The sequence below is a fragment of the Fistularia commersonii genome, chromosome 11, assembly GCF_037954325.1.
Source record: "Fistularia commersonii isolate RoL2024-O1a breed Wild chromosome 11, RoL_Fcom_v1.0, whole genome shotgun sequence".
Taxonomy (NCBI): domain Eukaryota; kingdom Metazoa; phylum Chordata; class Actinopteri; order Syngnathiformes; family Fistulariidae; genus Fistularia; species Fistularia commersonii.
Window position 1 is genome coordinate 4,862,791 of NC_141294.1, and position 20,277 is coordinate 4,883,067.

A 20,277-nucleotide genomic window follows, 5' to 3' on the forward strand; every position below is an offset into this window, starting at 1 on the left:
CTGTATTAGAATCACAATCAAAATCAACAATACCATATTGATCCTGGAGGAAATTGAGTTCTTCATCTAAATAACACCCTGAGAGGCTTATTTTTCTTATCATGGAAAGTTTAAGTATAACTTTGGATCTTCATAGAAATAACATTGCAACAAAGCAAGTGTGAGGAGGATGGTTCAAACTTGGCTTCAAATATTGGAAGAGATACTCAACACTGTTGGTTTAAAGCTGATTAACCACGAGAAAGAGCTAAAAAAGGTCATATCAGAGGAAGGAGTAGGATTTTCTGCATCGTGATATACTGTCTTCCTGGACTGGAAATGACACGGGGAGGAGGTGGGAAACGATTTTATTTTTCTTGGGGCGTCCGTACCAGTTTCTGACGTGTGTGCCAACCGGCCAACCCCTCTCATGGTGCGGGGGCGGGTGGGGGGGGTGGAAAGTCCGGCTGCAGATGAATCGCCTTCACAGCGGATCAGCGCGCTCGGTGCGCACGGATGAGAGGTCCGCACAAGCAGACGCGCCAGGGCGCACGGCTTGGAGGCGGTTAACCGGATGAATTTTGGGATAGATTGCGCTGTTTCACGTTGGGTATCGTTGATTTTAAGTATCCTATTGCAGTTCCACCCTCCTTCCCCTTAACACGATACATTCAGATCGGGAGCGCAAATGAAAACGCGTTCAAGCACGTTTCCCTGCGCAAAAACTCCGACGCACCATCGGGAATCAGACCTCTCTAAGGTTTAGTCAAAAAAAAAAGTGCAGGGAAAGATATATCATGAACTTCTCGGAGTCTTTGTGGCCCTCGGAGGATCAGTGGGACAATGCTGAGACGGAGAAGAAACAGCAGAAACTTTTATTTGGCATCGGCACGGATAATTTCATCACGCTGCTGCTGTTCGGACTCATCTTTACCATCGGCGTGTTGGGAAACTCCATGGTCATCACCGTCCTGGCCAGGAGCAAACCCGGGAAACCACGGAGCACCACCAACATATTCATCCTTAACCTGAGTATCGCAGATCTCTCCTACCTGCTCTTCTGCATCCCGTTCCAGGCGACCATCTACATAATGCCGATGTGGAACCTGGGCGCTTTCATTTGCAAATTCATTCACTATTTTTTCACCGTGTCCATGCTCGTCAGTATTTTCACCCTGTCTGCCATGTCCGTGGACCGATACGTTGCCATCGTGCACTCCAGAAAGTCCTCCTCCGTCCGGGTGGCGAAACACGCACTGATCGGAGTGTTCGTGATTTGGATTCTGTCACTCGCCATGGCGGCGCCGATCATGTACTACCAGGGCATCTTCCTCAACGCGGACAACGAAACCTTCTGCTGGGAAGTGTGGCCGGATCAAAACCAGAAGAAAATCTATGTTGTTTGCACGTTTGTTTTCGGCTACGTGCTGCCCCTGCTGCTCATTTCCTTTTGTTATGCAAAAGTAAGTCACTAAATTATCATTAACTTAAGGGGGAACTCAATCATCCGACCGCTCACCCGTGTCTCCTTGCTTGCAGGTTTTAAATCACCTGCACAAAAAACTCAGAAATATGTCCAAAAAGTCAGAGGCGTCGAAGAAAAAGGTATGTATTAAAGTGTTGTTTCCATCTCATTAAATCATATAAATATGCCGTTGAAATATATAAATACACATGTGTATTTATGTATACATGAACACATATATATATTCCTTGAATCATTCTAATCACATAATTTAAACTCTGAAGACCTTATGTGTTTTTATCACCCATAGTTGAGTACTACATCCCTAAATAAAGAAGATGAGAAAAAATATTCATTTGTTTTTATTTATTTGCTGCCTCCAGGGAGATACACAGTATATGTTCGGCTGTGCAGAATGCCATCGTTTATTAACGACTTATTTGACGTTCTCCACTAATGTGGCCCAAAATGTGCCATCAATTCGCCATTCGACCCTCGGACGGTCCTTCCACTTCCTAAAGGCGCGGTCATCGTTCTTTTCACAGTTGGTCAGCTCGGCAGCACTATCTGCAGTCTTCCATGAAATGAAGAATGACCACCGAATTAATTCCTCTTATTACATGAGTGGAAAGACAAACGAGAATCTCAGCTACGCAGATGATTTATTGGGTTGATGTCATCGTGCGTGTTGGTTTAGCCAATGCTCAGAGAGAAAGCTACCCTGACAGATTTGCTAGTTGGCACACAGACTGTAATACATAAATTACCCTAGTAGCCAGTGTTAAACTCTAACCTCCTCCAAAGGAAGCAATTTGCATACAAATATTAAATGTGGGTGAGGAATCAACCCACTCCCGACAATAAATAACAGACAATCTGGTGCCAAAGATGCATTATGTCACATTAACAGCCGGGGCCTCTTGTCTCTTGCCAAAATTTGTGTTGACTCTACTGTCTGCCTTTGGTAAAGATGTGTAGAGTATGTTCAGTTTCAAGATTTCTACGTAAAGCTCCTTTTTGTTTTTGTAAAGCCATTGGCCTATGAGAAAGAATTCCTTCATAATCTGTACTGCTTATCTTGCATTTGGGGTTACAGTGTGGGTGGAGCCAACCCAAGCTCACACTGGGTGACAGGCAGACACCAAACATCACTGGGCCACTGGGAGATGTACTATAATTTACTCTTTCATTCACAGGTCTGGGAAATTAAGAGTATTTCATTTAACTATTGGACGGTTTTGGACTGTGGGAGGAAACATGAGAACCTGCATAAAACAGACACAGGGACAACATGTCATTTCTCAGGTCACCTTTGTCCTAAAGCCTGTCGGTACACTTATTAAGGTATAACAACACTGTAGAATTATTATGAGTTTTGCAGCTGCGATGAAATCCTTAAAATATGATTGCATATGTCCTCCCTTAAAAATAAAAAACAATCAAAACCAACCAAAAAAAAAAAAAATCCAAGATGATTCTAGTCCTTCTTTTGCAGGAAACCAATCTTTGGTTTTCATGTCCATGTCATTACAAAAATCCACGTTATAGCACCTGCAAAGCCTTTATAGGTAACAAATCATATCTTATTTTTTGAATCCTTTCTAAAGCTTTGAATGGAGAAAGCCAGGCTATCACTTTCCCTTTTTTGGGTTCCCTTGAGAAGCCAGTTGTCTTTTGAATCTAGTATTATTTCCCTCGCATATTTCCTAATTCACTGAAAAAACGAATGTTCAAGAAAAGAAAAATTGAATGAATAAATTAAAAAAAAATCAGTTTTATATGCATCTTAACCCCAAAAGTCAAGGGTAATTTTTGTGTAATTGGATAACAATAAAATAATTGTGTCGTTATTCGTATTTTAAAAACATTCGAACGTTCTTCCCTTTTTTGGTCGAATATCTACGTGTCGACCAGAAGGCTGAGAACATGGTGCTTGTGCTAATAGTCTTTTTGTCTTGTTTTTTCTTAGATATTTCATTTAGAAAACTGCCTTCACATATCTTTTCTTTTTCATCTAGTGTCTTAAGTAGTGTATCTTTGGTTTGTTTGGAGGATGTGGCCCCTGTAGCAGTATGAGCTTTGGAGGATCATAGATTATGTTGGAGGAAGGTTCCCCACTGATTTGAATAAATTTTACCCAGCGGCACAGTATTTAAGAAAAATAAAAAATAGAAGAGTATATCTGGATATAGTTTTACGGATCGTAGATCCCACAGAGCAAGCTCACCGGGGACCTCTGTTGGCTGAATTTGGTTAATATGAGTGGGGATAAGATAGCTTAATGGCTCTGGTTTGGACATCCAAAATAGTTTTGGGCCAAATGGATCGGTTGACTGGATTGAAAAATAAGTACAGACCATCTGCTGCTATTTCTTTCTCATTTTAACTCAGCGGGGGAGAAAACAATCAGTGTACACTGGTTGAAAAACGCTTGTAATTTCATTAGTTGGCCACTTGGAAAATTAGTTGCAATGCCTGGACTGTTTTTTCATTAATTTGCTCATTGTTTAAGTGCTTATCGGGCACTCAGGCCTGAACGGGACTGGAGCCGATGCCAGCTCGGCACTGATCCCTCTGTGCAGATCATCACATTTCCTAAGTCGCTTCGATATTATCATCAATATTGTTGAAAGAGTTAACAGATAATTCAACATTCTTGTTCAGCAATTTGCATGAAAGTGGATTCATAGATTTTCCATTCTTTCATCGTAAACCTTGACAGAAATTCATACTGAATTTGAAATATCGCTGGCAATTTTAAAGCTATTAGTCTGCGGGGAAACAGCTTTTGTTAGCTGTTCCAATATATTCACATCAATAGTGGGAGTAAAAAAAAAAGAAAATCAAAGGAGACTAATGAATAATTGCAATGGGCGGTGGTGTTCTTGATGGAGGGTGCAAAGATTTGTTTAAATAAGTGAAAAGTCAATAGCTTGTGTGGTTCTCTGGGGAACAAGCTGCTCGGCACCAGGCCCCGTTGTCTTACCAACAGCTGGAAAGAGCAAGGTTATTCTCACAGCTGAACTTCTTATCAACAAACCCACAGTTTTGAAAGTCAAATATGAAATGATCAAAAGCTAAATCTCAATGGCTAAGTGTGAGCTTCCCCTTTGAAAATATATATATAATTCCTTCTTGTTTTATGAAGAGGAAAAATGTGCTTATTTTTGTTTTGACTCTTTCTAATGCCAAAAAGTATTATCGACTGCGGCTTCTCCTGAGTATTCCCCGGGCTGTGACAATGTGGGAGTGTGTTTTACTTGGGAAGTATTCATGTTTTGAATTAATTTTTAGACTTAGGCAGGAGTAAAGGGACAAAAATGTGCGGTATCAGTTAAAAAGCCTTTCTCGGTAAAATGAGTCAGTCATGCAAGCAGCTGGAATTTGGTAACTGAGAGTTATGAAAATTAATTTTTAGGGAAGCCAGTTTGAAATAATTTAACTAGAGAACCGGGAAAAAAATGCTCCAGAGGAACTGCCCAACCTTTTTTGAGGGATGAGAGTTCCCAGTTTTGAAAGAAAAAACAGTATGTTAATATAAGTTTCATGCAAGGCTGATGGAAGAAGAAGCTTACTTTTAGTGGTTGGCATGGAGATGGAATGCTAGATTTCTACCATAGTCAGGATGAGACGAACGAGTCAGTCATAAACAGATTCACATTAGAATCATTAATGCATTTCCTTTTCAAGTGTGTGAACTGTGATCACTGTTTTTCATCACCATCATGAATACCAATGCGCCTCAAGAGACATTTTCTAAGTGGCAACGCTCAGATTGTATCATTATGGAATAAGAAGCTGCTGCTATGCCATCTGTGTATTTATATTATTTCAGTCTCAGTAGCACTATGCGTGTGACTCGTGACTCAGCTCTCCCTCTCCCTCCACACACACACACACACACACACACACACACACACACGCACACACACACAAAACCGAGAACCTGATTTCCTCCAGGTTCTCCGATTTTGTCCAACAGTCCAAAAACATGCAGAATGATCCTACTTTGTAACCCTGAGTGCAGGATAAGCGGTATAGATAATATATTGATAAAATAATGAATGAATACACACAAATATACTATCAGGCTGTCATACTCTTAACCCATCGATCAATATAAATGTTAAACAGAAATCGCTTGTAGTGTATTATTGGGTAGCTAAAATAATTTAACAAGATGTTTTTATATGTGAACATTTATAGATATTTCTTCTGCATAAAGGGTTCGTTTATATTCGCTGGTCTGATGGGTGCTTAGGGGTTTGAGGTGACGCTATTATTGGCAATGTTATTACGAGGTTATAAACAAAGCACTGATAGTGCTCCACCAAAACTGTGGGAACTGTTCTCAGTCGGACTCTGTGTGTGTTCATATGTGTGTCGCTGTGTTTATCAGATAGGCCTGATATTGATTTATATTAAGCAAATATTGCCTCTTCTACTCTGAGGACGGATATTTAAACATATAATTTGACTGCATATATGTAGAGCAGTACTTTACTCGGGGAAGCTTCAAAACAACTATAGCGAATAGTATTTTTAAATTATTTTCCTTCGGCTCATTCTGCCTGTTATATATTTTTTGAAAATATCCCTGCTTACTCGAATGCTTCAGATCAGACACCATTTTAAGCATTTTTATTTTTATTTTTTTATGCAACCACTTCTATGTCATTGCTGATAGTCTTGCCTCAACTACTAGCATCTCACCCAGGTCTGCCTCGTGTACCAAAACTGGCTCATCAAATATTATTTGTGACAAAGCTTGGTAAATAAATAGATAGATAAATATTTAATGTAATTGGCATACTTTTAACACATTGTAACAGCTCCACATCATAGCACCTTGGTGTTATCAGGCTATCAGACTTTTTAATTCCTCTTCCTTCAGCCAATGGGAATATTCAAATCTTTGTACTTTTTAAGACCTTAAAACACTTTATAGCCTTAACTTTGACACTTTATATTTTATTTGTATTTCTTATTCTCCCTCCTTCCTATCATTATCTATTATTGTTATGTTTTACTTGAAACTCTGGCACAACAATTTCCTTCGGGATGAATAAAGTTGTTCTTACTCTTATTCTTACATTGATTTGTTGAAGTATTTCTATATAATATAATGCAAATCCTATAACTATTCTTTAATGTCTTTCTTTTACAAATTCTGTTTATAAGTTATGTCAACCGCAAGAGCTCAGAGTGTTTGTTTTCTGTAAACCTGGGATTCGTCTGACCCATAGGAACGGCATCGATGCAAATCGTGTCACCAGTAGCATTTCAGCAGCAGTCGTTGTACATGAATCCTAGCGGAATAATGAAAAATAACATTCTTCAGAAGAAGGCTTTAAAACTTTACTTCCCCGCTTTATCTAAAAAAGCGTAAATCTCAGCGCAGCGGCAGGTTAATGTCACTACGGCCCTGGAGGGCACTAACTGAATCTCTCCTTTTCACTCCCGCTGTTTTTTTCTTTATCTTTTGTGGATTCTAGACAGCTCAAACCGTGCTGGTGGTGGTGGTGGTGTTCTGTCTGTCTTGGCTTCCTCATCACGTTGTCCATCTGTGGGCGGAGTTTGGGACCTTTCCACTGAACCAGGCCTCTTTTGTGTTGAGGATAGTGGCCCACTGCCTGGCATACAGTAACTCATCCATCAACCCAGTCATCTATGCCTTCCTCTCCGAGAACTTCAGGAAGGCCTACAAGCAAGTATTTAAATGCCAGATCAGTTCGAGTGACACGCCACTTAATGACATCAAGGAGATCCGGAGCAAAGCGGACACTCCACCCTCGACTTACTGCACCAATATTTGATTTAAATCTGAATTTTAGCAGTGCAAAACAATATTAAGGCACGGTGATATTATTCACATTTCCAGTGTAGATACTGCTTGGATGAAGGTCGACCCAATTACATTTTCCATAAAAGTGCTCTTCATTCAAGCTGGTTTAAAGGAAATAATGTGTTTTCAGTGTTTCTTTGCTTTTGGTGACAGCTTGTGTAGAATGACTCTGGCTGAAGTTAAACTTTGGTTTTCTAATTGTCACATCATGGACATTCTTACATCCTGGTCTATCTACTTGCTGATACATTAAAATATCAAAGCTTAGTAATAAATACTCTTACTACGTTTTTGCTGAAATAGGATAAGAATGTATTATTAGCGTGATTATAGTAAATATATCGCTAGACGGATGCTGGAATTGGATTTGCCAGGCAGGAGATCTAGAGGAAGGCCAAAGAGATGATTTATACACATAGCGAAAGAAAATATGAAGTTAGTTGGTGTGAGAGAGGAGGATACAAAGAATATGGTTAGATGGAAAAGGTTGAATCGCTGTGGCGACCCCTGAAGGGGATGAAGAAGAAGAAATATTATCAGTGTGATTATTGTGAACATTGTTCTTTGAATGTATATTTTTTTTCAGTGAAGTTGACAATGTTGGGAGGATAAGATTTTGTGATATCCCACTATTATTGACCCTCCCACGGAGGGTATTATTATACCCTCCGTGAGCTGCCACCTTACCGTGGTGGAGGGTTTGCGTGCCCCAGTGATCCTGGGAGCTATGTTGTCGGGGGCTTCATGCCCCTGGAAGGGTCACCCAAGGCAAACAGGTCCCAGGTGAGGGACCAGACAAAGTGTGGCTCAGTCCCACTGCCTTGTGGGTTAGTCTGGGAAGACAAAAGGCTAGGGGAGCAGACCCTGAGAGAAAAGCACGTGTTGGGGGCACACGCAGGTGGGTCACAACAAACCGTGAACCCGCCAGCCTCCAGCAGCATGTCAGTGTGCTGTGAGGTGGCAGCCCCACCAGCTGAATAGCCATCGCAGGGCCAACTACCCGGCATGGTGAAATAAACCAGTTACGAAACCAACCGAAGCAACCAGAATAAACCGGACGGATCTTCTCGGTAACAGACCCCTGCCTGCCCCCGGACTACGCCAACTGGATCTCCGTCACAAAACCCGCATTGCCTGCTGGAATGTCCAGACACTCCTGCGCCCCGGCTATGCCACATTGCTATCCCGTGAACTCTCAAGGTATAACATCACCCTTGCTGGCCTGTGTGAATCACGCTGGCGCGGAACTGGAGAGACCACTGCTGGCGACCATCTTTTCCTCTGGAGCGGCCCAAATGATGGCAGAGGCCTTTATGGAGTAGCCCTAGCCATCCCGCTATACCGGAGGAACACCGTCATCAGTTGGAAACCAGTTAGCGATCGACTGCTGTCTGCTCGCCTCCAACACCAACATGGGAAGCTGACAGTCATTGTCGCCTACAGCCCAACTGACGTCACCCCAGACCATGCCAAGGACACATTCTATGACCAACTGCAAGATACCATCCAGGCCGCACCCCCCCATGACATTGTCATCGTCCTCACCGACGCCAATGCCACAATCTCGATTCAGGATCCGACCCTCCCGGCTGTAACTGGCCCAGTCTCCGTCGATACCACCACCAACGACAACGGCCAACGGTTACTTAACCTCTGCAGAGCCACCAACCTCTGCATCGCTGACTCTTGGTTCCCCCGAAAGAGAATCCACCACTGGACCTGGTACAGCCCGGACGGGAAGACAAAAAAAGCCATAGACCACATCCTCATCTCCCGCCGCTGGAAGACATCGGTTACCAACTGCCGTGTCTTCAGAGGTGCACAGCTTGGCAACACCGACCATCGCATGCTGATAGCCGACCTGCGGCTAAAGCTCAAGGCGGGGGCCTCAGCCAATGCCTCCCCCAAGCTGGACTCCTCCCGCCTCTTAGACCCTGCCATTATGGAGCGCTACAGCTGCTCCATCGCAAACCGTTTTAGCGCCCTCACCAGCGGGATGTCCCAGGACTGGCCCCACTTTAAAAGCGAGGTGACCATGGCTTCGAAGGGAGCCGCCGGGCGAACAAGACCAGCCCCCAAGAAGCCCTGGATTTCCCAAGCCACGTTGGACATCGTCAACAGCCGACGAGCTGCTCGACTGCGTGGGGACATGGTCCTGTACCGGCGCCTCAACGGCCAACGGAACATCTCCATCCGCCAAGACAGGGAAACATACTGGAGAAACCAGGCGACAGCCATGGAGTCAGCCTCCAAAAACAACAACCTGCGGCAGCTTTTCAATCTGCTCCGCCAAGGGAAAGCAGGCCCCCGCAAGCGCTGCTTCCTGGTTAAGGATACGACCGGAAACGTCCTATCCACTGAAGCTGACTGCCTCAGTCGCTGGAAGGAGCACTTCAGTGAGCTCCTAAACCATCCTCCCCTACCAGAAACCCCCACCTCCACCACCCACCCCAACAATAACCCGGACTGTCTCATCTCCCCGGTCACCCCAGCCGAAGTGAAGGCAGCCCTGTCAAAGCTCAAAAACGGCAAAGCCCCTGGCCTATGTTCCATCACAGCTGAGATGCTGAAGGCCGGAGGTAACAACATCATCCTTTGGCTCACACAAATCATCAACCATGTGTGGGTCACTGAGTCGCTGCCTGATGACTGGAGGCGGGGCATTATACTTCCCTTCTGGAAGCACAAGGGCGACCAGCTGACCTGCAGCAACCACAGAGGAATCACCCTCCTCTCCATCCCCGGAAAACTATTCACCCGCGTCCTACTAACCCGTGCTCTACCTGCAACCCAAAGCAGACGCCGCCAACAGCAAGCCGGTTTCATGACCAATCGGTCTACCACAGATCACATCTCTGCCCTCCGGCTCATAATTGAAAAGGCCCGGGAGTTCAGGAAGGATCGGCACCTTTACATCGCCTTCATCGACCTGAAAGCAGCCTTCGACACGGTGGACCTCGGCTCTCTCTGGAACATCCTGACATCCCTCGGAGTCCCGGCCAAAATAACCACACTGTTTAGGCAGCTCTACCAAGGAGCCGAAAGCTGTGTGCGTGTGAATGGCCGGAACTCTGAGTGGTTCCCCATCAACAGCGGGGTGAGGCAGGGCTGCGTCGCTGCGCCAGAACTTTTTAATTGTGTCATCGACCATCTGATGACAAAAGTCTCTGAGCGGATCCCTGGGGTCCCCATAGGCAGCTACACCCTCAGGGATCTCGAGTACGCAGACGACACCACGCTGTTCAGCGAGACCGCTGACCAGCTTCGCGAAGCCCTCCATGTTTTTGATGAGGAGTCCAGGAAACTCGGCCTGAAGATAAGCTGGCCAAAAACCAAGCTTATGCATATAGGAGAGGGACCTGATCCACCACCACTCCTCTTCGACGGCACCCCTGTCCACTTTGTCGCCTCCTTCAAGTACCTCGGCTCAACCCTATCAAACACCGGAGATCTCAAAGTTGAGATTGACCGGCGCCGTGCCCTTGCGGCGTCAGTCATGCAGTCCCTGTGGAGACCATTGTGGCGACACCGGCACATATCCCGGGTGACAAAGCTCCGGGTCTACAATGCCTCAGTCATCTCTGTCCTCCTCTATGGCTCCGAAACCTGGCCGCTGAACAACACGCTGGCAGCCAGGCTTGATGGATTTGACTCCAGGGCCCTGAGGACATTAGAAGGCATCAGCTGGACCCAGCATGTCACAAACAAGACCCTAAGGGATCGAACCCAGCAGCCCCCAGCATCTCGCCTCGCAGCAATGCGGCGAGTTCGTTGGTATGGCCACATCATCCGCTTGCCTGCCGAACACCCCACAAGCTCCATCTTGGCCTTTAATCCCCAGCTAGCCGGATGGAGAAGACCCAGAGGTGCCCCCCGCACCCGCTGGCTTGATGTTGTGGCCCAAGACCTCAGGGCCTGCGGTGTGAGCCTGGCACAGGCACGGCAACTTGCCAACGACAGACCCCAATGGAGAAACCTGGTAGCCACGGTTGGCTCTACGCATTTCCTGCAAGAGGACTAACTAACTAACCACTATTATTATTATTATTATTCCTAGAATAACCATTTTTGTAAAATAATTTTAATTCAAAATTCATTAACAAGAAAAGTTAATCCAGATCGTCTGGCTTTTACAATTTCATTTATGACAAACAAATGTAGCCAAACAAACTGACAGCATTTAGTGGTTTTAACTTAGTATTATCTGCGCTATTTCTAGCTTCTGCATGTTCAGTTGCAAGATTGTGCTGGCTGTTGTTTGACATTCTCCTTTTTTTGAGGGTTTTTACAACTTCTAAAGATCAACATTTAGTCCTCTTCTATTTAAATGAAACATTGAATTTGAAAAATAAGCTCAAAACAACGAGTGTGTGTGTGTGTGTGAGTGTGTGTGTGTGTGTGTGTGTGAGTGTGTGTGTGTGTGAGTGTGTGTGTGTGTGTGTGTGTGGGTGTGTGTGTGTGTGTGTGTGTGTGTGTGTGTGTGTGTGCGCCATGCCACTTGCTATGCCACCTGTATAAAATGAACACCGCACTATATGCTTGTAAATAAGACCCCATGTGAAATTGATTATATTGGGAATTATTCCCTTAAAATAGTAATAAAGCTACTCATTTCTTTTTTCTACATATAAGGACGGACTTATGTAGACTTATGGTTAACAACAACATTGGAGCAGGTGGGCATTATCAATCACAAAAGATCAATTTTCATCCTGCTTACAACAGAATTGTCTAATATATGTACATACACAGATATTCTGAGGTGTGCCTCACTTTTCAAGTAATTACCTAAAACTGCAGACAGAATTGTGCTACTGTGAAAGGTTTATAGAAGACAAAAAAAATCCACATTGTCATTACACCAATGAAACCAGCTTTTATACCATATATATCCACTTGTAAATATCACAGATGTAATTAACACGATAATGTAAAATATCTCACTGTGTACTTGGCTCTGTACTGTGTCATTTGCTCGGGTTGTTTGATTTTCTGTCCCATCCATGCTGGTGTGCACAGCTGCCTTGTTGATGTTGCCACTTTTTCAGCCTTTTTAGTTACAATTTACTCTCACTGTGAACAATAGTATCGATATGTAGGCTCAATGCCATATTTATGATGTGTACCACACACCCCAAAAAGGAGAAAACGAATGAAACTCGACTCAGTGAGACCATTACCTTGGACCATCGCTGTCAAACGTTGGATGTATAACTTTGAAAAATGTTAATATGTTATTCAAATGTAAAAAAAAGTTTCCCTGTGCAAGCTTACTGTGGCCGAGGGACCATATGATATGGATATTTTTTACTGCAGTGGCAAGACTTACAAACAACACAACCTGAAGGGAGGAGTTTATCAGTGCAGTTGGTATGCTTCACCGTACTCCCTATCAGTGCGAACCCCAGATGTGACAGTCAAGGATTTTTTTTCTGGACAGCAGGGAAAAAGGGACTTCAGTCACAGTGACTACACAGACGTTCAAACTGATTGGTATCCGGGAAAATGTTTAAAATGGGACACATGGGACACAGACTCGACTCAAGATGTCTGTGCCATGTGGCTTTTCAGTGGTGACAGTATGATGGACATGATGGCGTCCAATTCCTCTGGACAATGTTAGAGAGGTGAAACTCAATTAAGAGTATGTCTTCTTTCAAAGCACCTATAAAGATGACACAAATTTTTTTTTTTTAAGAACTTTTTTTTGTAACACTATAGATTAGACTGTGTGATTGTTTATCCATTATCTGGTGAATGTATTGCAGTTGAAATGTGCTGTATCATTGAGTTTCACACGCTAGAACTCACCGTTAGATTAAAAAAAACGTTGTGTCTTAGATTTAATTTTAAGATCACATAGTCATGTTGCGTATGTTGTGTGTGTGTGTGTGTGTGTGTGTGTGTCTGTGTGTGTCTGTGTGTGCGTGTCTGTGTGTGTTTGTGTGGGTGTGGTAGGGTGTGCATATGCTAAATCATGTCATAGTGTAGATTAAAAGCTGCGAAAATATAACAGTGGTCACTCCACCCAAGACAAACAGCTGCCATGGAACTAGACGGAAATAAGATTTGGATGCAGGTGCTGCACCATAGGATGACATGTTAAAACGTGTTAAGTAGAACCCCCCCCTTTAATGAAAATGTAATTCTAATGTGAATTTCTTTTAAATTACATTACCGCTCAATACATATGCCAAGTGTCCAGAAACTTGCAGGGTTTTCCTTTCAGGTGTGAGCATCATATTTTATCCTGGATTTTATACAGAACTGAAGGTGACAGAATAGTGAGTTTACTGCTAACTTTGATTTAATGATGAAATATACCCTTTCAGAAATGTGTGGATGTTTCTTCTAGCAGTGAAAGCAGAAAAAAATAAATTTACAACTTTAAAATAAATTTGTAAAATTTCTATGTACTGTCAGTGAGTTATATTGTCCTACAAATGTGTCATTCAGGATTAACATACAAGAGCTCACACATTGAGACAAATAGACAACAGGACACAGTGTTTGAAATAAACAATGGTACAAAAAGATACCATCACAAAATAAATAAGTAAAACATAAAGAAAACATTTGAATTGTTGAGAACTATGATAGGAGACAGAATGTACAGCATGCAAAGATACACTTCGGGCGTTTACTGAAGAGATGGATGGATAAAAAAAGAAACGGCGATGACATTGATGGAAACATTTGCCTGAAGACAAATGATAGCAAGTTACTGTGGAACATAAACACTCAAAATTCAATAGGAACACTGTGCAAAGATGAAGAATGCTAACAAAATAAAATAAAAGAAGTGATCCGACAACAGAACTGGTAGTCTTAACCGCGGAATGGAAATGTGACACTGGATAGTTTGTCTGAAATGAGCCTATAAGAATTTAAGAATGATGGTGGTGTGTCTTCCAGTGCTGTTTGACTCATTATTAACAACACACTTTTTAATCAGTAAATATAGCGCTCAGTCGACCACAACGTTCTCTGGCAGCTGTATCAGAGTTTATACCTGTGAGATCCAGATTTGAATCCAAAGTGTATGAATAGACAGGGACTCTCTGGGAGGCAGGATAATCAAAAGGACACTTTGAAATAAGTGTTATGTCGTCACACAGAAATGAATGAGAGAAATTGAACCTGAATTTCAGCAGTATGAAACTCTTAAGACACATGTATGTGCCATAATTCGTAACGCTTTCATATTCGATGTTTATTATTTAGTCACAATAACAAAAAGAAAGGAAAAAAAAAATGGGGTACGAATTGTTCTATCTTTTCAAATGTTGTTCTGTGATCTAATGTAGGATTTATCTGACAGTCTTGTGTAAATTAAAAGTATAAAACTCATTCACATTCTGAACCCTGTTCTTGAATATACATCTGTTTCACCATGTTTTACCAGAATTCAACACTGAATGATTCAACATTGCTGTTGAATTTGTTAAATTCACCAAACAAAGAATAATAAAAAAAAAAAAAGCTGATTGTGTTTCGATGCTGTCCTGCTTCTATTTTACTATATTAAATGCTGGCATTTCCTTGAAGAAATAAATTTCTTTTGTATCACCGAGGACTGTTTTGTATTCTTTATAATTCTTATGTTTTCTCAGAACCTACTGTTCAAAAAACATTCACCCTGTGTAGTCACGTTCTGGAAATGAATAAAAATGAAAAGATAAATAAATTGAATAAATAAATAAACAAAAATGTAGTTGCTATTCCCAACCTTTGGTTTCCCTCAAGAATTTGTTGAGTACACTGGAGAGCAGTGCGTTTCCCCGCATTAAATCAAACCAGTGATACAAAAGACAATTGGGAACAAACTATTTGTGCTTTTTTTGGTAAATATCTCAAGGAGGTATTTAAAGAGAAAATCTATTTACAGGAATATTGTTTTGATTAATTTACACAAGGGGAATTATCTGTCCTCCGTGGTTTGTATTTTTAACATTCTATGGAACTCTTGAGTTTTGGCAGATTTTTTAGAATTTCATTTTGTTCTATTTTAACAACCAGATGGTAAACTAACTTGTCTTCTTTCTGCTGTTCATTGCGCACGGTACTTTTCTTTCCCTTTCCTCTTTGAACCAGGGTTCAACATCAGGGTGAACGGTGTATCATGTGTGCAAAGACTGAGCAGTACACAAAGCAGATCTTGGCTCCATAGAGAATTTATGGAAAGGACCTATTCGTGTGTGATCTCCAGTTTCTTTGAGAGACCCCCACACCCCGACATAGACGTCCCTGCAAAAAACCCATCACAGAAAGATTCAGTATCCCCTCACAATCCAATTCCAGTCCACTTTACCCTCCAATATCCCCTCATTTCTGAGGAGGCAATATTAGATCATTGATCTTAGCTCAACCCAGATCTCCATTGGAAAGCAACGTATGTCATCACACTTTTGGCAAGTGTTAACCCAAGATGACAGTTTGACCCTAAACTCAGGTTTAGGAAGTCTAAAATGCCTAAATTGCATTATATCTTTAAATGGGTTTGGGAATCCCAAGTTGCCATTTAAATTCCATCCGCACAGGTTGCTGTGAGAAATATGAAATGCTTGTATGTTCACTTTCTTTTAAAAGTAACCAACATACCCATTTCAAAAATCTTGCACTGAAAGACCGGGAATGAATACAACAATACATTTGCATCATCATATACAGTATTTGCAAATATTTTTTTTATATACCAATGATGTGCATTTCATCATCTGAGTGACAGCAAAGTGTCTGCCAGACTACAATGTGTTTTTTATTAACTCAATTTTTCAGCTGTATAGCAGCATGAATATCCAGCACTCCTAAAGGACGGGTCATCTTTATTCAGGAGTGTTAGGAATTCCTGGTCTGTAGTAACTATTTTCCAGGTTTTGTTTGTAAATCACCCTTACCAACACGAGTGGTTAAAATTACCCAGCCATTTGTGAAACTGGGGGAATTTAATTTTCAATTGAATAATTTTAATTGAATAATTTAATTTAATTTAATAATAAATTAGTATGTGGAGTTTTCAATGCATTTTTTGATATTCTGATTCGTCTGATTTTTATTTGGGATAGAAAAAATAAATAAATTAACAAAAGTTTATTTGGGTCAATCATTTAGACAAACTCCAGGGGTAATTGTCTCAGACGAAGAAAATATGGAGAGATGAACAAAATTGCCACTCCACAATTAGGGTTAACTAGCATCTTTCTTTGATTTCACTTTAAGGTATCACAGCCATAGTTACAATTACTGCAGAGTAATAATGACACATAATTGCTATTCTTTTATTTGATACCAAATAACTCCCTATCCTTTCATTAAACCGACACAATTACAAAAAATGTGAGCAGAACGCTCCCCATTCTCTGTGGTCTTTATTTCCTTCTGAGGAAAAAAAAAAAAAAAACATTTCCACTATTCTGTCAGCTAGTTTGCAAAAGCTTTAATTCAACTTCTTTTTTTTTAATACGGCAAGAGCAAATGGGAGGAAAAGCACTCGCTACAAGCTGCACTGAGGCTGTAATCAACATCTAGAGTTAAAGATCACCCACTCAGAAACCCACTCACAAAAACAGTGCCTTCTCACTGCACCCACGCTCTGACTTTGCAGCATCATTAGCTCTGAATCGGTTGTTATCTAATTGATGTTGATGGAGTTCAAACGGGTTGACAACCAGGCTCACTGGGGAGTGATGCAAGATGGAAACTCAGATGAAGTCAGCGAGAAGGAGAGGTGCAATTTTAAAAGAGAACCGAAGATTCTGTTGGGATTTTGAGCTTTGATAGATCTATCATTTAAATTGAAATGAACTGGTGTTATTGGTGTTCCCGGTGGTGGCTCTTCAAACACACAATACAGTCAATGCTTAAAGTTTGTGTCCGGCTTTTGTTTGCATCAAGATAAACAAGGATTCTTTTTGGTGATACTCAACTATTTCCTTTTTTCACAATCACCCATCCAGGTCTGAGAAGCATTTTTGAGCAATCATGTAAATATAATGCTATATACCCAAATTTCAAAGTGTGAATCTTATCATAAAATAACTTTTCTGCCAATGTCAGATCAAGGCCCTTATGTCAAGGATGATTAAAAGAAACTTTTCACAACTGAGGAAGTAAGGGCTAAGAGCACTCTTTCTTACCTATTATCCTTTCACATCAAAAATAAAACCTTTTTTTCTGTTTTGCCGCCATTCGCCCATACAATCCATTCCAACCTGTTTTATCCACATATCTGAATACCTAAATGGTCTAGATAGAGTGTAATCTATTTGGAAAGAGGCTGAGTGCATTATGAACATGTTTTGTTTTAGGATAAGTATCAAAAATATTTTATAGATCCTGGAGGAAATCGAGTTATCTGAGTTACTCCATACAGTAAAGAAGTATGGAAAAAAATAAGATGAATAGAAATAAATTCATCAATAAAGATAAGGAAATATAACCGTGTTAGATAACTTGTCATATAATGTTTCACTGAACATAAATGCCCCATTTCATATTTAATGCTCCCTATATTTTTCTTTCATTCGTTGTTTGTACATCTTGACAGATTGGCAGTGGAACCAGATCTAACTCTGGCTGACAGACAGAAAAAACAGTGGTTAAAAATTATATGTATTTCATTAGTCTTCCGGGTATTTTGTTTTGAAAAATTTGCACTCCCACCCAGGCTTCACTCTTGCGATTGTCTCAGTCATAGGGTTCTTCTTTGCATACATAATATTTGGCCAAGCCAACCCTCATGACAATGGCCTATAAACAAATTTGACTGGAGAGCTTATTTGAAAAGGGAGAAAGAGGAGACACCAATGTCACACCAGAAGGCTCAAAACATGTCCAACAGCCTGAATCTCACAGTTTATCTGACAATCTCTCTAGTTGCACCTTTTGATTTTTTTTTCCCCAATGCACCTTTCAGTCTCTGTCCTGGTTTTGTCCTTACTAATTTACCTATTACTCTTGTACTTTTTTAGTACTTTGTACTAACACCTTGTCAAACTATCTGGATTCACAGTGGACAGCAAAGTAAGAATTTCACTGTAAATTGAAACATGTTTCTTTACTGTGCAGGTGACAATAAACACTTTGAAACATATTGTGCATTCTGAGATGCTGTGTAGGGACCTGAAGACGAAAAGATGGCTTTTCCACCACAATTTGTTTATCACCTGAGAGAACACTTTGTATTGTGTCAGCAACAAATAGCCCCACCCAGATCATTCAGCTTATGATGACGATGTGGTAAATGTCTTTTATTTCTTCAGCAATTTCTGTTCTTTGTGGATTAATTTGTTTTTGTCAGTGTTGGTAATAACTGAAATTACTTGTTGTCATTGTTAAAAGGGCACCATTGTGGAGCTGCACGAAAAGGATAGCTGAAGTTTACGTCTTGTAAGTGAGTAATAGTAAACTTTGGTTTCATTTAACTTTTGGGTTGGGGTTGAATTTAATACTGTGACAGCTCTCCCCCGGCAACTGGCTAAAAGTATACAAGTATATATTTTTTTGATAAAAGAAAATACCTCTCTGTATAGCCTGGCAGGAAGAAAACAAATGGCATCCGGTATATATAAACATTCTGCGAATTTACATACTTTGTACAGTAAGCAATAAGTATTTTTCATGCTTCCAGGCCAATGAAAATGTCCTCCAACACACATACCCTGCACCTCTCCTCTCAAACCCCTTCAAAATACAAGAAAAAACCCAATGACTGTAGTTAGGTGTTTATTCCCAGAAAAGCATAAAGGAACCAGTATGAGGTCTCCCAACCAGGGAACACACTGAATCACTGACACATAATGCACAAAACCGTGTAAAGCTTGCAGCTTTGATAGCATTAGACCTTTGGTAAAATATTATAAGTACCTGTTAATTTTCAACCCTCATAGAATGAATAAATTCTCCACTTCAGCACATCTGTTAGTGGAAACTACTGTGAACAAAGAGAAACCAAGTGAGCAATAGGAGGAATTGAAATCCATCAATAATCCCAGAACAATGAACAAAAGACCATCGCGACACCTGTTTCAGTTCCATTTGAGACCGAATTATAGGCAAAAATAAATTAATGACTATAACTGGGACCTGGAAAGTTATTTTCCGGGTCATTTTGCCAGAGGGAAGCTGTCAGATATCTTAGTAGAGTATCAGTCCATGAATTGGCTGCTTTGTATTCAGGTCAGGTTTTGCACTTGTGGTTGCAAAGTCACAAGAGTTCTGCATCCTTCACAATAAAGCCTTGTTATCATCTTATATGGGACAGCGACTATATTATCAGAAGCCACATTTTCTTGAATGTCAATGCACTGATCATACACTACCTAAAACATAATGACCACTTACTAGCCCTACAGCATCATTCATTAGTTATCTAATAACTTGCAGCGATTTTCATATTACACAATAAATGAATAACCAGTTTGGAGGGTCATTAGCCTCACCTTCATAGTACCTAATCTCCTCATCTTAGTACCCTCTCGTTTTTACTTGGTACTGTGTGTGCAGGGCAGTTAATGGTTGTCGTGTTTCATTTTTTCTAGAAAATATTCACTCTCCTGCGTTGTCCAATTTCCTGTCTGTATTATTTCAGATGCAAATTGATACTTAGTGCAGCAAAAGGGATGCTGGTTATCCATACTGCTTATCCTGGGGTTAAGATATCAAGCACATGAGGGTCGCAAAGGGACCGGAGCCTACCCCAGCTGTCAATGGGCAGAGTACCTGAAGGGAACTGCTCAAAAAGAGGTATAGAAACGAGTAATGAAATAGCATATGTATTTTTCTTTGCTTTAACATCGGGTACTTAGAAAGCTCCCAAATCGAAAAATCTGTTAACAGCCAAGTGTGTGCTGGTGGGGTCAGTGCAAGAAAAAATCAATTCATTCAACATGTACATTAAGGAGTTAGGACATAGCTTGTTCTGGTTCTTGCAGCGCTATTTATTCAACTACAGATTTTTATTTTTGAAGTACATTGTAAAATTTTTCAT

At 41.2% G+C, this 20,277-nt stretch overlaps 1 protein-coding gene across 1 annotated transcript; it reads left to right on the forward strand.

The window, feature by feature from the left end:
* Positions 1–503: 503 nt before the first annotated feature.
* On the forward strand, positions 504–7,917 carry LOC147229273 (galanin receptor type 1-like). Its single transcript, XM_086154613.1, has 3 exons — positions 504–1,442; positions 1,519–1,584; positions 6,940–7,917. Exons 1-3 carry the CDS (start codon positions 777–779, stop codon positions 7,258–7,260), a joined length of 1,053 nt encoding a protein of 350 aa, XP_086010739.1. The 5' UTR covers positions 504–776; the 3' UTR covers positions 7,261–7,917.
* The last annotated feature ends 12,360 nt before the right edge of the window (positions 7,918–20,277 follow it).

Bases quoted from the DNA above. Each gene is read 5' to 3' on its own strand.
- LOC147229273 (XM_086154613.1), top strand. From the start codon at position 777: ATGAACTTCTCGGAGTCTTTGTGGCCCTCGGAGGATCAGTGGGACAAT. The intron at 1,443-1,518 runs GTAAGTCACTAA...CCTTGCTTGCAG, and splicing joins TTTCCTTTTGTTATGCAAAA to GTTTTAAATCACCTGCACAA. The intron at 1,585-6,939 runs GTATGTATTAAA...TGTGGATTCTAG, and splicing joins CAGAGGCGTCGAAGAAAAAG to ACAGCTCAAACCGTGCTGGT.